The following is a 16,297-nucleotide window of genomic DNA, read 5'->3' as shown; positions in this document are numbered from 1 at the left end:
TGATGAATACACATCCCGGCAGAAACGGAGCCCGTGGTTCCCGTTTGCCCGTGCGTCCCGGTGAAGGATCCTACGGGCGGCGTTCTCTCCCAGCCTCCATTCCCGCCGCGGTACTGAGCGCGGGCTGGAGGTGGCGTTAAGGACGGGGTTTAGGGCGGACACCGGGGAAATCCTGTCCCACACAAGCCCGCTGGCAGCCCCGCCACCCAGAGCTCGCTCTCAGCCTCCTGCAGGGAAGGCCGGGTCTGGTGGCGGAGCGGTTCCCGCCCGGCCCGGGACATAGCCGATTCCGGGACCCAGCCGGTGCTCGGGACAGAGCGGATCCCGGGACACAGTCAGTGTTTAGGACACAGCCGATCCCGGCACAGAGCCAATACTCCGGAAGTAGCCGGTGCCCGGGACACTGCCAGAGCTCAGAAAACAGTTGATCCCGGGACACAGCCCGTGCCCGGGACACCGCCGATCCCGGGACACAGCCGGCTCCAGCTCTGCTGGGCGGAAGCAGCTCCCGAACGCTTTTACCTCAGGCACTCGCCGGTCACCCAGGCGCTCGCACGGCGGTCAGGCACAACGGTGGACGTCCAAACCCGGGGTCCTGCCGGCGGGCAGGGCCTCGCCTGCGCGGGCGAATGAGCTAAGAGCGCGCCGCGCACGCGCACGCCCCTCTCTTCCGGCGCTGACCATGGCGGACAAGGAGTGAGTCCCGTCTCTCCCGCTGCCATCCGCCGCCATCCGCGGCCGCCGCGCCGCCCGAGCCCTGCCCACATCGCCTCCGGGGCCGCCGTGCCTCCTCCGCGGCTCGGAGTGGTGGGAGGGGAGGGACCGGCGCGGCGGAGATGGAGCCGCCAGCGGCCCGGCCCTTCCGCTGGTGGCGGCTGCGGCCGCAGGCCCTTGGCGGGGTGGGGAGGGAGAGCGGGCCCCGAGCGCCGTCGCGGCCGGGAATAGGGGGCCGGGCCGGCGAGTTCCTCCGGGCTAGGCGGGCGAGCAGGGCTGTGTTGGGGCTGGAGTAGGGAGTGATTGTCCCTCGGGCTGGTGTAGGCGCTCGACAGGGTGGCTGTGGCTCTGCAAACGCTGTTGAGACAAGTTTTGTCGTGTCTAAGAGTTTTAAATTTCCGGGATAAGAAGGAACGGGGTACAAAAAGATGTCAGGAAGCTCTGCCTGAAGTTGAGGGGAAACTTCTTTTCCGTACGGGTGACCACGCACTGGAACAGGCTGCCCAGAGAGGTTATGGAGTCTCCCTCACGGGGGTGTTGAAAACAATCTGGATGCAATCGTGTGCCACGTGCTCTGGGACGATCCTGCTTGAGCAGGGAGGTTGGACCAGATGACCCACCGTGGTCCCTTCCAACATCACCCACTCTGTGATAGTCTGAGAAAGTTGAGAGTCCTGTCAAATAAATTTCACAGCATTCCCAAATAATCTTTTCCTGTTCAAGTACCTGTTAAAACGTTCATTGATCAGAGAGAAGTTTTTTAAAACGTCTTTGTTTTCTTATCAGTTGTAGCAAAGTAGGACAGGTCTTTGTAGTTATGGTTGTGTGCAGCTCTGGTGGGTCTGTCAGGGTTTCTTGTCTGGTACAAAATGTGGATGGTGCAGGTTCTGAAGCAGAAAATCACCCAGTTCAGTCCCGGGGAACTGTCCTGGGATGCTGTTCCAGGCCTGGGAACAGTGAGGATGAGGAAGGTGCAGTGACGTGGCTCAAGGTAGCAAGGCCTGCACACATGTTATGTTTAAGAGTTTTGATGTTTGTCACATGTACTGTCATTGAGTTTCATTCAACCAGCTAAAAGCTTTTATTTCTGCTCTCATTTAGAGTAAAGAAGGTGCCCTCTGTGCCCGAGAGCCTGCTGAAGAAGCGGCAGGCCTATGCGGTCATGAAAGCCAAACGTCAGAAGAAGATTTTGGCTATAAAAAAGGTGAATATCCTTTGATCCCTTGACTCAGATTGCTTATCTGCTGCAGTAGCAGCTGCTGCTACTGCTGATGTGATGCAGGTTGTTGATATTTTCTTGAAATTTTGGACTAAAATAGGCTTTAAGTGGCTGATAAAGTTCTGGGCAGAGTTAAGAGTAAAGTGTACAGCTGTCCTTAATGTACAGGGGGTTATAGCCTTTGTAAGGGGAGCTTGGTGTGTAAGCAGAGAATCCTAGAACTATAGGGGATTGGAAGGGGCCTTAGAGATCATCTAGCTCCAGCCCCTGTGCCATGGACTGGGATACCTTCCACTAGACCTCGTTGCTCAAAGATCCAATCCAACCTGCCTTTGAACACGGTTAGGGTTGGCCCATCCACAGCTGCCCTGGCAACCCATTCCAGTGTCTCACTGTCTTCACAATTCAGCATTTCTTTCTTATATCTAACCCAAACTGTCCATCTTTTAATTTGTACCCATTACTCTTCATCACCATAGTGCTGATGAAGAGTCAGGAATGATAACATTGGTTGCTGTGTAGCAGCCTGCCAGGTTCTCTGGAGCATCACTGAGGGTTGTTCTGAGCTGTGTGATACTGATCTGTGTTACCTGGGGGGGAAGTTCTAGAGTATGGCATGTTACTTGAAGGTGATTTTCATGTGTTAAAAAGCACTTTCTAACTTCAGACAATTTCCAATTTATTGCAGTACCGCAAGACACAAAGGAAGCTCATCTATGCCAGAGCCCAGGCTTACCACAAGGAGTACAGGCACATGTACAGGCAGGAGATCCGGATGGCCAGGATGGCCCGGAAAGCTGGCAATTACTACGTCCCAGCTGAGCCAAAACTGGCATTTGTGATCAGGATAAGAGGGTAAGGTTGGGTACAGATATAAGCAGTGTTCAAAAGTACTTTATTTCACTTTCTTGTTACCTCTCTGTTTTGAGGCCTTAAATACATTAATAAGATAAAACTTTCTGCAAGTGGCTTGAGAAGTTGCTGGTAGATACTTTACAAGCCCTTGAGGTGTGTTTAATTAAGAGCTAAATCATTTTGCTGCCTACTGTCTTTAGGAATTCCTGATTTTTAAGAAGGCAAGGCTGAAAATACACGCAGACAATTACTCTTTCTCACCTTTGACTTGATAAAATTACTTGCCCCTCTTCCCAAACATTCTGCTGATCTGTTCCTCAAGTGCCTGTTTTGTTCTATTCTGGTAAAGTGTTACAGAAAACTAAAAAAAAAGTGTGATTGATAGAATTATGTTTAGGACAGCACAAGGCTAGTTCTAAATTGTTTAAGTGTAGTACTTAGTTCTTTTCATGGAAATGGATGTTTTAACTTCATACTGAAATATATTGCAGTAGTAAGTTAATTTACTAAGCTTGCTTTGTGTAGTTCATGAAATGTGTTTTTGTATGGGACCAGCGCTGTTGTGTTTCAGGGTTGTTTTTTAACCTGATACCTAGTGTTTCTGGGATGTTGATAATTCAGACTGTTTCACTTTCCTCTCCAGTACCAATGGTGTCAGCCCTAAGGTTCGCAAGGTTCTGCAGCTTCTTCGCCTGCGGCAGATTTTTAACGGCACCTTTGTAAAACTCAACAAAGCCTCTATCAACATGTTGCGGATTGTTGAACCCTACATTGCCTGGGGGTGAGTGAAAGGCCCAAGGCCCAGTTGTACCTAATCAGGGTGCAATTGTTAAGTGGGTTTTGCATTTTGCTATGCTGGACTTGCAGGGGGTTTTAATTTTCTGTGTGCTTTTCCATCTTTGAATTGAAAATATGCCTAAGGCAGTGCTTTAAAGGTAATGGCTGCTGGTAATGGTTGCACTCTTGTACTGGTGTTCTTGGGAACTTAGTGTGAGATTTGCTTCTCTGTTGCTTTTGTGATTACATGTGGGACATGCTGAAATGATCTTTGTTTGGTATGGAAGTCCAAGTCGGGGATGTTAAAGTTGCCCTGAAATGAGGCTTGTTAAGACTTAAAATTCCTTCTTTGAACGTGACTGTTTTGTTTCAGTTACCCCAACCTGAAGTCCGTGCACGAACTGATCTACAAGCGAGGTTATGGCAAGATCAACAAGCAGCGCATTGCTCTGACTGACAACCGCCTGATCCAGAAACGCCTTGGTAAATTTTGCTGGGCAAATGGGAAGCCAGCTGCGTGCCTCGGGGTGATCAGCGCTGAGCTGGAAAACTGTCCTTAAGTGTCACTGCAGTACACTGGTGTTCACTTATGAGCTCTACTTCTGTCCTAATTGTTTAATACAAAGCAAGCTGGAAGTAACTTCCATCATAAAGTATTGAAAACAGGTGTAAGGAATCAAATTGTAGCCTTTTAAATTTATAATGTTAAATGTAACCTCCTTGACCTTTATGGGGTCAGTAGGTCTTTGAGTAAAGAAAAAGTGCTGTAGCATGAAAGAGTCATCATAGCTTTGAACTTTCAGACTTTATTATTAGACGTTTTTTCTTTGACTTTTGTGATCTGGTAAACAGACTTTTTAAACTTGTTGAAAGAACTAGGTAGTAGTGATCAGTGTATTCAGTAAGAGTAAAGCATGGTGAACAGTTGGGATACTGACTGCTCTGGGAAGCTCCCTTCTCATGCAGTCCTGCCAGAATGAGTGATAACGACCACTCAAGTCTCTCCCTTTTTTGGGCACTTGATTTGCATTTTCCTTCCCATTAGGCTGTCATGCTTGTTTCTTTTTCTGTGCAGTGGATAAGCATCCAAAATACACATGTATTCTGTTGTAATCTCTTTTTAGCACTGTGTTTTAAAAGAGTTAGCTTGTAACATAATGCTTTTCCAGAGTCTTCAGCAATAAGGAGACATGCTGTAGCATTTATTCAGCAGCCTAATGTAATAGCTAGTGAGTTTCCCTGAGTTATACATTGCAGTGATTTAGGTGTATTTAATCTAGTTTTTCTCCAAAGAACAGTGTTTTCCTGAGATTCAGTAAGTGCGGGTTGTTTTTTGTTGTTCCTCACTGCTGGCAGCAAATATTTAACAGTTGAAACTGATGTCTCTTGCCAAGTATGCCATCTAAATGTTGACTTGGCTGCAGCTAATCCATTTTAATTGGAAAAGTCAGTCATTCAGTTTCATGACAAAGTGAGTGGTTTCTGACTTCCTGAAGTTTATCAAAATAAGTAGGCATGACAGTAACAGCATGATAATTTTTAGTTTGTTATTGACCAGTGCCTCTGAAGTCTTTCTGAAAACTCTGTCTGAATTTTAGGAAAGCTTGGCATCATCTGCATGGAAGATGTGATCCATGAAATTTACACTGTTGGCAAGAACTTCAAAGTTGTGAACAACTTCCTTTGGCCCTTCAAGTTATCCTCTCCTCGGGGTGGAATGAAGAAGAAAACAATCCACTTTGTGGAAGGTGGGGATGCTGGTAACAGAGAAGACCAGATCAACAGACTCATAAGGAGAATGAACTAATGGTGAGATATTGCCCAAAGCTGTCAACTGTTCAGCTCTGCAGGCTGCTGTCATTTGTCAGACATTCAAATTTAATAGATGCTCACTCATTCTTGGGTGGTACCTACAGCATAAAGCTACTTGAAAAATATAGTGTTCTGGTTTTATTTTGGAAGTCTTGCTAAAGCTTAAACATTTAGGATGTTAAATTGTCAGTATCACTGATATGTTTAGGAAATACAGACATTACCAATTAACTTGTTTAAAGCCTTATTTGATTTTCTGTTGGGAAGCCTTGAGATCTGGGCTTAAACTTTTAAGCCTCATAAATAACCTGTTAATATGATTGAAATCTTGTGAATGCAAGTACCATGTTTTTTTCAGGTTTTCTAGAAAAGCCTGATTGGGACTGGTCTAAATTTTCAGCTTGTTCAAGCTTCAGAATGATTCATTTAAAGCTTTCATACATAGTGACCAAGTTGGTCCTTTTGAAAGACTGTTTTGCCTGTTGGAGTACTCTGTCCTTTAGAAATGAGGTTTATTAACACTTTAAGTGATTTAACAGTGACTACTGAGTCTTAATGGTAGGACCTATTCAAACAATGTCTTATATATTGTCACTCTGCTGTTTCTGCATTGGTGAGAAGTCTTCACCATTCAAAGCCAACACATTTCTGAGTTCTTGTACTTCACTTTGCTTTTTAGACACTAAACTACCTTCAGTGTTGCCTCTATCTTAGTTTCAGTCAAATATCTTTTTGACTGAAAACTTTGACAGGTATGCTGGAGTTAAGGAAAACTTCATTGTCTTAGAGTGTTTGGAAAGGATATCAAACAAAAACCTAATTTTCCCCAAACTAACTCCTCCAATGTCAAAGTGGGGTTTTTTTGGTTGGCATTTTGGGATTTATTTGGTGTAGGGCTTTTGTTTAGCTGTTTTTTGTGAGGTTCTGTTTTTTCTTTTAGATCACATACACAGTTTTCATATGAATTTCTAGCTTCAGAGGATTGGTACTTAAAAATGAGTAGTGTAGTGACTCCACAGTTTAAAACAGGTACAGTTCCATTTGGATTATTCAGAAATTAAATTTTCTGAAATTTGGAAATAAAAGTTTCTGAGGGGAAGGAAGTTTTATGTTGTTTTCTTCTGCTCTTTTGGTTTTTTTTCCCCTCAAGTCTTATAAAAAAAACTCTTATAGCCAAGGCACAGCAAATTGAGCTCATTGGGCTCTGCTTTCTGTCCAAAGAGCTAAAGGAGATCTAGGAAATACTTTCCATTTGATTGACAGCGTTAATTCTTGAAGCTGTTTTTGTAGGCTGCGATTTCCTCAGTTCAAGCTCCTTGCATGTTGTGCTGTTATCTCCCATCTGTGAAGTCAGTGGTGTTTTAAAGCACTGCTTATATGGCATGTGGAAATTCCAGCTTCAGGGAAACAGTTCCTTACTGAGGACAGTGTTCTTAAAAAACTTTTTCGCTCAACTGTGGGAAGATGTTGGTAACTGAGGAGCAGAATTGCTGTAACCTTTGGTGCCTGGAGTGATGTTAAGTTACTCCCACTACTCTTGTAGAAATTTTTCTGCTGGTGGCAGAAACTTGGAAGTTCAGTACTGGCAAATGTGTCCTTGAAGTTAGTGCATAACCAAGGCTGAGAAGGACTGTGTGCTCCTGTCTGATTTCTGAGCATGATGCTGTTTTTAATGGAAACACTGCATCTTTTCTGTCAGTGTAGATCCTTTCTGCTCTATCTTTCCTGCTAAAGGCAGATGTATGCTGATAATGTTTTCAAGACCTTGCTAGAAATGGGAAGCTTCTAGTTCACTATTGCAGTTGTTGTCAATTGCTGCAACGGCTGGTGTTTTGCAAGGGATATTCATTCATGTAGTTGCTCATGTTTTTCACTGGACTTGTAGCTCAGCATTCCATATAAGTGGCATACATTAGAGCTTTACTTCATCTTTTCATTTAGGAAGTGACCTTGCAGTTTCTTATTTTACGCTTATAAGCAGTTGCTATGCTTTTCCTGTAGACTAAATCTAAGATAACTGATTGTTATTTTCTCTTCAACTTTCTTTTCCTGCTATTGTGAATAGAGCACGTGTTTAAACTTCAAGTAGCCTACATATAGAAAATAGAAGAATGTTGTAGTTTCTGCTGAGGTTGCAGGCAAACTAGAGTAGTAGGTTCAGGTGACATACGGGCAGTACTTTCTCCAGATAATGTCATTATGAAGGGCTGTGTATCTGAAGAGGAGTATTCCTTTCCTATAAGTAGTTTCCTGCTGTGATATTCTCAAGTGAATGAAAAAAATAATTTCCAGTACTGATTCCTTTGTATGGAGTGGGAGGAAAGAGCATAGTACTTGAAAGCAGCATATTTGCTATTTGTTGCTTGAAAGCAACATAAGTATTGGCAACATACTGAATTTCATCAAATTTTAAAGCGAACTTTGCAGGAACTGGACTCAAGTGAGCTTTTGTGCTTTCATTTTTGTAGGTAAACAGTCTCTGAAATGTGCCAAAAATGAGAGTGCAGCAAAAGTTAGAATATGCACAATGTCTTTAAATATCAAGTATAGGTATCAGTGGTTCAAGGTGGAAATGTTTATCCTGTTATGTCTGGTACTCAAAATCTCTGTTTTCAGTGAAGAGATGTTAATGTAGAAGTTAGTTACTGTGTGTGAGATTACTGTAGTCTTAAATCCAGTGAAATAAAATGAGTGTTTTCAGCCAAAATTACAAACTGTAAAAGCATATTACTTTTTCATGTGGCCAGAGTTGTTTGAGATCGACATGTGCCTAATGATATCTTTGTCTTCTTTGCCTTGCAGGTAAAGATGCCCAGCTGCAATATTTCGGAGTCTGGTCTGTTAATAAAACAATCTTGCACAAAACAGTCTGTTGTCTCGAATGGTCTCATTTTGTGATCCTCTTCTGAAGTGGCAGCATTTGTGAGATTGAGTTTGGAGTCATGTGTTTCAAAGAGCCATAGTTTGAATTAGCAGTATGTAGATTTAACCTTCATTTGGAGGAAGAAAATTGGAATCATTTGTGCAGGTAACAGATGAGGTTATGAGTTGCATCAATAAGTGACAAACTGAGCTGTGTGCTGTTGTTGAGTCGGCAGGGTTCCTGCTTAGTTGTAGTGCACCAGAAAGCTGTGTGAAAATTTTTTTATGTAAAGAAGCAGCAACTGTCAATGTGTTCTTAACATCTTAAGATCAGAGAATAATAAAGTGGCCTATGTTGGAAGGGATCTTCAAGATAAAATCTAGTTTCCATGCCCCTGCCATGAACACCTTTCATTAAACCAGGTTGTTCAGAGCTCCATAGAACCTGGCCTTGACCACTTCCAGGATTGGGGCATCCAGAGCTCTGGGCAACCTGTTCCAGTGCCTCACCATCCTCACAGTAAATAATTTCTTCCTAAAATCAAATCTACGCTCAATTTGAAGCCATTGCCCTTTGTCCTGTCCCCACATTCTCAGGAAAAAAGTTATTGTAGGCTCTCTTAAGGTACTGAAAGACCACAGTCAGGTGACCCTGAAGTCCTCTCTTGTCCAGGCTGAATAATTCTGATTCTTTTAGCCTTTCCTCATGGGAGAAGTGCTCCATCCCCTTAATCCTCCTCATGAACCTCCTCTGGACTTTGTGCAATCAGTTGATGTCCTTCCGGTGCTGGGGACCTCTGGGCTGGATAACTACTTCCAGCTTTGAACATCTCCAGGTTTTTGGTTTTTTTTTTGCCAAGGAAGTATGAAGTACTTAACAAAATAGTAATTTCTTTCCAAATTAAATGTAATCACTCAGTTTAATAATGTAATTTGTTTGCAGTGTTAGATTGCAGATACTATAAAGTGGAAGAGCAGAGTATTCATGAGGATATGAACAGTTGCTGATAAATGTGTAGGTGTAGCAGAGAACAGATTAAAAGAAAGCCAGGGACTGGTAAAACGTAACTGCATTCAGACTGATTTCTCACCTTGCAAGCACTTTACTGGAGGAGTCTGAGCTTGCTGAGGCATTTTGTGCAACAGATCAACAAGTTGTGTCTGCTCTGACTGAAATATTTGGTTTTTTTCAGGTCAGGTACAGGCAAGCTGTATTAAAACTACCAGTGAAGGATCTCCTTATAAAACTCAGTCATTGATTTTTAAGACAATTTCTGCAAGAACTTAGTTCTTCGCTTTAATTTAAATAAAACTTAACAACAATGCTAGTTTATTAAAGTTTCTCACAAGTTAGGTTTTAAATATCATGGAAATTTATGATGGCAGCTTAACTAAAAATAGTTGAGTGCTTTTATTTGTGAATGTGTTTGGACATTGGCAAAAGAGCTGAGTGTCAGTCACCGGCTCAGTGTTTCCAGCTACTTGAACAACAGAGTTCTAAAACCAGAACTAATAATTCCCTTATTGTGAGCCAAGCTCCAAAATGTAGTAACACAGCTGCTTGTGCCTAAATACAAAAGTACTAACACCTTGGTCCATTTAAGCTAACTGCACTAAATCAGAAAAATTTAGCATTTCCTTACAGCTATTCTGTGCAAAATAATGGGACTACATGCTTGAAAGAAGTTTAATGTGTGAATGAGTTTGAAAGCATAAAAGTATTTCATTAGGCATTTTCATAAAGTGACTGATAGCTGTTTTACAGGGAAGAAATGCATTTTTGTAAAGTTGCTGGATGAAGGAAAAAAATGTTACAGTGAAAATTACAATAATCACTTTGCATAATTAATGGAATTGATTTTGTAAGAGTACAGTCTTAGTTTAGAATTGCACCAATGGGCAATGAGTTTTATATGTTGGGGGGATGTACCCAAGAAAAGTCTGTTGACCTTGGTATCCCTGTTCCTTTGTTTCAGTTGGTAGTGTGTTCAGTACTTCCCTACAGCATTCTCACTTATTTTCTGACTCACACACACGTTCTAGTATCTTAACAGACAAGGATTTTGTGAACATAATAAAGCCATGCAGATGGATCACAGGCAATGTGTGATAGGTATAGAGCGTAAAATATTAGCTCATTAATCAGTTTTGTAGGACCTTGCTTGTCTGATAAGAGTGCCCTATAGGTCCCAGATTTTGTTTAAAGGAGTACATTGTAAAGCATTAGTGAGGAGAAAGTTAATTTGGTTTTCATGGTACTTAAGCAGCTCATTTTTCTTGCCTGTCCCTGAAATCCTCTTTCAGGTAACAGCTGCAAAACGTTAGTACATAGTGTGGAAACTAATGCTAAAGTGTAGCTGTGTTTGAGACAGTAATTTGGTGTAATTAGTCACCTTTTATAGGATAGCTTTCAGGATTTTTGGTGTTGCTTTTCAGGCATGTCCCATAGTAGGCGTTTACAGAAATAGCTCACGATCTGATAGCTAAGGTCAGAATTTGCACTAGAAATGTGGCACAGTGTAGGTACTCAATGCATCCATTTTGGAGCATTTATGAGGCAATTTAAGTTTAAAATGTAGCAGACAAAGACAATCCCTAAACAAAAAATAATTCAGATCCTTTGTCAACGTTCTATGATAGAGTTCAGGTTCTTGGAAACATGTTGTTACTCATTCACTGTCTATAACTGCCAGCTGCTGACACGTTCTGAAATAAAGTTTCTGTGAACTCCTCTCCCCTTTCAGAATGACCAACATCTTCCTGTTAGTTCCTCAGAACTGAAGCCAGAAGCTTTACCTAATAGCTATTGGAGGAGCAACAGGAGACTGAAATGCTAACAACTCACAAATTTTTCAGGCATGCTAAGGTTTATACGCTTTTCAGTTAATTGATATGCCTTTCTTTGCTGGTGTCCAGCTCATACAGCCTGTTTCACTATCACCAAGTGTAAAGTCATACATCTGGAAATGGAATGGGAGCCCATCCCAAGGATCAGTGTTTCGAGAGAAACTTCGGAGACATGATGGATTGTCAGCTGAACATAAGCCCCCACTTGGCCAAATGCAATTCTTGGATGCATTAAAAAGAGAATATCAAATGGTATGGGGGAGGCAATACTACTTTTGTTCCAGTAGTGCTTACACTAGTGCCAAATGCAGTATCCAGTTCTTGTGCCAAAAATCAAGCACATGCCTTGTAATACTCGCAGCCCTTACTTTAAAGGCAGACATGGTTACAAAATGAGTATCTACCTATAATTGCCTCCATGAAGAAAAGTAGTTTGATAATAGAGAATTCTTTGATCTAACAAAGCTATAATAGGATGAAATGTCTTGAAATTGAATCCAGATAAATGTTGGGCTTTAAGCAAACAATTTTAATGGAACATAATTAGACACTGGAACACTTAACCAGTGGTGTGCCAGATTCTTTGTTAGTGGTCATTTCTAAATCAAAGCTTTGGGATTTTCTTTCTTTGAAGCATATGCTATATTTCTAAGAGATTTGTTGAGGACAGTCCTGGTGCCTCTTGCTCAGCAGAAGTTACTAAACGCAGGCCCTTCAGATGCTTGAGAGATACAAGTTAGAGCCTTGTTTTAAGGTGTCTGGCCACCCAGAGTGACATTCAGAATGGTTATTCAGAGTGCTACATGCTTCATAGGGGAACTTGGACTACAAAGTCCAAGTGTAGTGCACAGAGGGGGTGAATCACCTAAACCTCAGGGCTCAGGAGAGAGATGGTAGGATTTCATATACCTCTATGGGCTTTCCTGCTTCTGTCTGTTTGGAATCCAGATCTGGCAGCTCTCTCCTAAGAACTGGGACCCATGTGCTGTTTTGAGAAATGAGGAGTGCTTACTGTCCATGTTGAGTCCCCAGCAAGCAGAATGGTGTTCCTGCTTCATCCAACAGGTTTGCTTATACTTGGCAATGGGTTTGTTCAAACCATTCCTCCCATGTCCCATCTTCCAGAAGATTGTCCTTTCCACAGAACTGTAGGTGAGAAAATCTCAGCATGTTGCTCCTTATTGAAGCTGCACCAAAAGTCTAAGGCAGGCAGAAGATTAAAATTTTAGTTTAGATTAGGAATCTGGAACCAGTCAAGTTCAGAATGGAACAAAATCTTAGTCTCTCAAATTCCAGCCAAAATGTTCTGCTTAACTAGCTCTGTCAAGTCTAAACTGTAGTGAGAATTTCTTTGTCTTCCTGGATCTTTTGCATGATTATGTCCAGGTCTCTTCTATAATATTCCCATTCTTGGCATACTTTATTCTTTCCAAAAGCATTTGTACTACACCAGACTATTCCAGGCACTTTAGATTCCCTAAAACATGCAGGTTTGGATGTAAGTAAGCTTTTACATGTTGCAGTTTTTTATGAGTGAAAAGGCTGAGAAAGTACCGAGCTCATGAAGTGCAAGTGCTAAGAACTAGGATGTTCAGAAAAAATTTTCTACATGTAGTTTTTTAGTCTCCCTGTAGATGATCACACCAGCCCTTTCTAGCCTAGGTGGTGAATACTAAGTACTTGTGATCCTGGCCATCTTGCAAATAAGAGCAAATTTTTGAAGTCCCAAGCTGTAAACAATATTCCCTGATTCATTTCTCTAAAGATAAAAAATCTGCTTTTGCATGTTTTTGCAGTCTGAATACTGCTAAGTATTTCTTCACATGAAATTTTAATTGCAGAAAAGATCTTACATGATGAAACAAGTAGATACTTGGAGGAAAACAACAAAAAATAAGGGCATGTGCAATCATAGGGCCATGGGGTGTACATGGGGAGAAAGTCACATGCAAAGTTAAGTAGAGGAGGAAAAGGGAGCAGAGGGAGGTGCAAGCAGCAGTGTAACTCTTCACTTGCTTAGCACTCTTTTGGCAGTCCAGAGGGGCTGTAAATCCAGTTTAACTAGCCAACATGCCACATGCTTTACATGCTTCTCATCCTGAGCTGCTTTAGCAGTCAGAGGCGTGTTGTACAACTTAACCAGTCCTTGGAGCCTGCCTGGGGTGCTGGATGTCTCCTGGTGAGTGTGTGCTGCCCAGGCCCTGCAGCACTGTCATGGAGCTCTGCCTGTGGCACATTTCCACTCCTGCTGCGCTTTGTTAGGGGCTGTGCAAGGATTACCTCACTGACATATCTGATAGCAGCTGTTATCCACAATGTTATGCTCTTTATTGTACTATAAAATCTAATTGAAGATTTCAAGTCCTGATCATTCCAAACATCTCATGAATAGAATAACACAGTAGTACCTCATGATTTCAGCACAATGCATGCTTAATTTTTTTGATACTTACACTGTATTTCACATGTCGTTATAACAAGGCCTCCAGGATAAAAAGAAAAAAGATACAATGACCCAAGACAAGTAGGAAAATGGGATTCAAAGAAGGCTCTAGGCATACCTAGTTTTAGTTTGGAAAACAGACAGACTCTATCTTCTTTTGCTAGGTATTATTTAACAACTGAACTGTAAGAGAACATGTTTAACTAGTAATACTGGCCTTTTTTGGTGTCAATCCCAATTTTCTAATTTTAAGTACTTTTTCTTAACTTGAAATGCTTTTTTAAAATTTTGATATTCCCTCCTGCTTCTGAAGTACAATAGGTGAGGCTTCTCTTTATAAGAATGGTCTCCTGATACACACTTACACACATGCTTTGTGGGAGAAGCCATCAGAATTGAAAGTGCATAATCATAGAATCATAGAGCTGGAAGGGAACCACAAGGATCACTAAGTCTGACTCCTGGCCCTGCACAGGACCATCCCCAAGAGTCACACCATGTGCCCGAGAGCACTTTCCAAACACTTCTTGAACTCTGTCAAGCTGGGACTGTGACCACTTCCCTGGGGAGCCTGTTCCAGTGCCCAAACACCCTCTGGGTGAAGAAATTTTATTCCAACATTGAACCTAAACCTCCCCTGACACAACTTCAGGCCATTCCCTTGGGTCCTGTCACTGGTCGTGACAGGGAAGAGATCAGTGTCTGCCCCTCCTCTTCCCCTCATGAGGAAGTTGTAACACAGTTGCAACTGTGTGTGTATATTCAATAATTTTCTGTGACTGAGATGGGTTCAAATTCACAAGTATAATTCTGCAGCAAAAATTACCCACACTTCTGACAAATTGAGTTTTTCTGAGTAATGACCATGCTTTCTTTTGAAGTTAGCATTACATATGGTTTGAATTATCTTACTGGCTTGAGTGTCTTTTGGTCTATAGACATCTATCATGGATGTTAAATAAATTTAGACTTGATATAAATACAGAGATTCCTTGCCCTGCCAAAATGTGCTTTATTCTGGACAGGCACAGAAAGAGAATTGAAGGAGACAATTTTGGCTGCTGTGGTCCTGCAGGACTGAGCTTGTAGTAATGCTTTGAGTACCAGTTTGGGTACCTATCTGCAAAGGGAACTGTGTCCAGAGCCTGGTCTCAGCCAGGGGTTTTCAGCTGGAGTGAGAGGTGGTCTGGACCAGCAGAGGGGAAATATTCCTGGACTGCTCCCTCTAAGCTCTGCTCTTTTTCATTTGTTCAAATGAATGAGATTCTCTTTTGACCATCACTCACTACTTGATTTTTTTAACTTAAATTGGCTTAATTTCTTACAGATTCTACCCCTGTGTTTTGTGAAAAGCTATGAAAATAACAGGACATGGAAATGAAATAACACTTTGATTTCTATCTCTTCCCTTGATATGTTGTTTTAAACCAAGCCCATTGATTCTTCGCTGTACAAGTAATATAGATTAACAATTTGTTGTGTCAGAGTAACAAGCAAAGACCTGAGATAAATTTTCAGATCTTTTGTTCTGGATGCTGTACCAGCACTTTCTGGAAGACTTGTTGTGCAGAAGAGTCTATAAACTAAAATGAGCAGAACTTGTAAATCAAGTGATAGCACATACATGTGATCTTTAAAATACAATCTTAGTGAATCATGTTCCATTAAAAACATGATATGCAGTTAGATTTAAATCCACTTTAAGCCAAATGCCTTTTATTATTTTATTGTTTTATTATTTTATTATTTTAAATTACTACTGGTTTTGTTCACTCCCTTGTCACTTTCTTTTTTGCTTTCACAAGGCATGCATGATTGAGCAAAATAGGCTATTGCTGCCTCAGTTATAATTTTCGAATGCAAATTTGGATTCTTGTGTTTAGTTTCTCCTCATGTTTTCAATCTGAGTCTTTCTGAACCAAAATTTTACAATGGGAATGAACTTCTAACTGTTGCTCAGAAGCTGAACTTTTGAAGTGAATATATATTATTTTTCAATGGTAAGCTGTTACTTCTGAAATAAACCAAATAAATATACTCAGTTTTTCTTCTAATTTTTATGTGATTTTTTTTTTTAACAGTATAGATAAAGGTGAGTGGGTAACAGTTGTCCTACAAGGAAAATGGACAGAAGTCCATGTATCTCTGAAGAAAAGCAGGTCATTTCTCTGTCTGGGAGCCAGGATGATTAAATTCTCCCTCCACAGATTATTTTTCCCAAGGGCTCCTGTTACTTAGCCATCTGCAATGTCTATTCTTGAAGTGCTGAACTTAAACCTGTGTCTTTGTAGTACAGAAGTGCTATGAGTTGCTTCTGGGTCTTTAAGACCTATCGAGATGCAGAAGTTGTTGGTGGTGACAGCTCTATCAGACAGAAAGGCTCCTGCAGTAACATGCTGTGGAAATGTTCCTCCTGGTAACACCCTTGTACAAAGTTACACATAGCTGAGGGCTATTGCTCTAGTGTGTTGAAACCATTTTGTTTTAAGCAATTGTGCTTAAACTGGAGCCCAACAATACTACTATTTGTTACATGAAATTTCATTAGAATTGCATCCAGAGCAGGCCTCAGCTGGGAAGAGAAAACAGCCCCCAGTCCAAAAGCTGCCCATTATCCATCTGGAGCCTTCACAAGTGCAGTACAGATCCTGTAATCAATTTATGTTTTGGATGCTGATGAATATGAAGTATCAGAGCTACAGCCTCTGACAAAGGTTTGGTCACTTTCTGAAAGTTCACTTAGAAAGAGCAAGGCCCTTTCCTGGGGT

General features: G+C 41.7%; 1 protein-coding gene across 2 annotated transcripts in view; it reads left to right on the top strand.

The window, feature by feature from the left end:
* The window catches only part of RPL7 (ribosomal protein L7), an 886,137-nt gene extending 877,893 nt beyond the window's left edge, over window positions 1–8,244 (top strand). Inside the window, exons 1-7 of one of the 2 annotated variants that reach the window (XM_009086043.4) lie at window positions 551–696; window positions 1,816–1,918; window positions 2,622–2,788; window positions 3,432–3,569; window positions 3,939–4,048; window positions 5,164–5,374; window positions 8,180–8,244. In XM_009086043.4, coding sequence (XP_009084291.1) covers window positions 683–696; window positions 1,816–1,918; window positions 2,622–2,788; window positions 3,432–3,569; window positions 3,939–4,048; window positions 5,164–5,372 — 741 coding nt within the window. In that variant the 5' untranslated portion in view covers window positions 551–682 and the 3' untranslated portion in view covers window positions 5,373–5,374; window positions 8,180–8,244. Of the gene's footprint in view, window positions 1–550; window positions 697–1,815; window positions 1,919–2,621; window positions 2,789–3,431; window positions 3,570–3,938; window positions 4,049–5,163; window positions 5,375–8,179 lie in introns of those variants that run through there. The other variant, XM_050970286.1, reaches the window with a different exon arrangement.
* Window positions 8,245–16,297: the final 8,053 nt, after the last annotated feature.

The sequence above is a fragment of the Serinus canaria genome, chromosome 2, assembly GCF_022539315.1.
Source record: "Serinus canaria isolate serCan28SL12 chromosome 2, serCan2020, whole genome shotgun sequence".
NCBI classification, from domain to species: Eukaryota; Metazoa; Chordata; class Aves; order Passeriformes; family Fringillidae; genus Serinus; species Serinus canaria.
The sequence above is the reverse complement of the archived record's forward strand: the minus strand, read 5'-3'. Positions and strand labels throughout refer to the sequence as shown.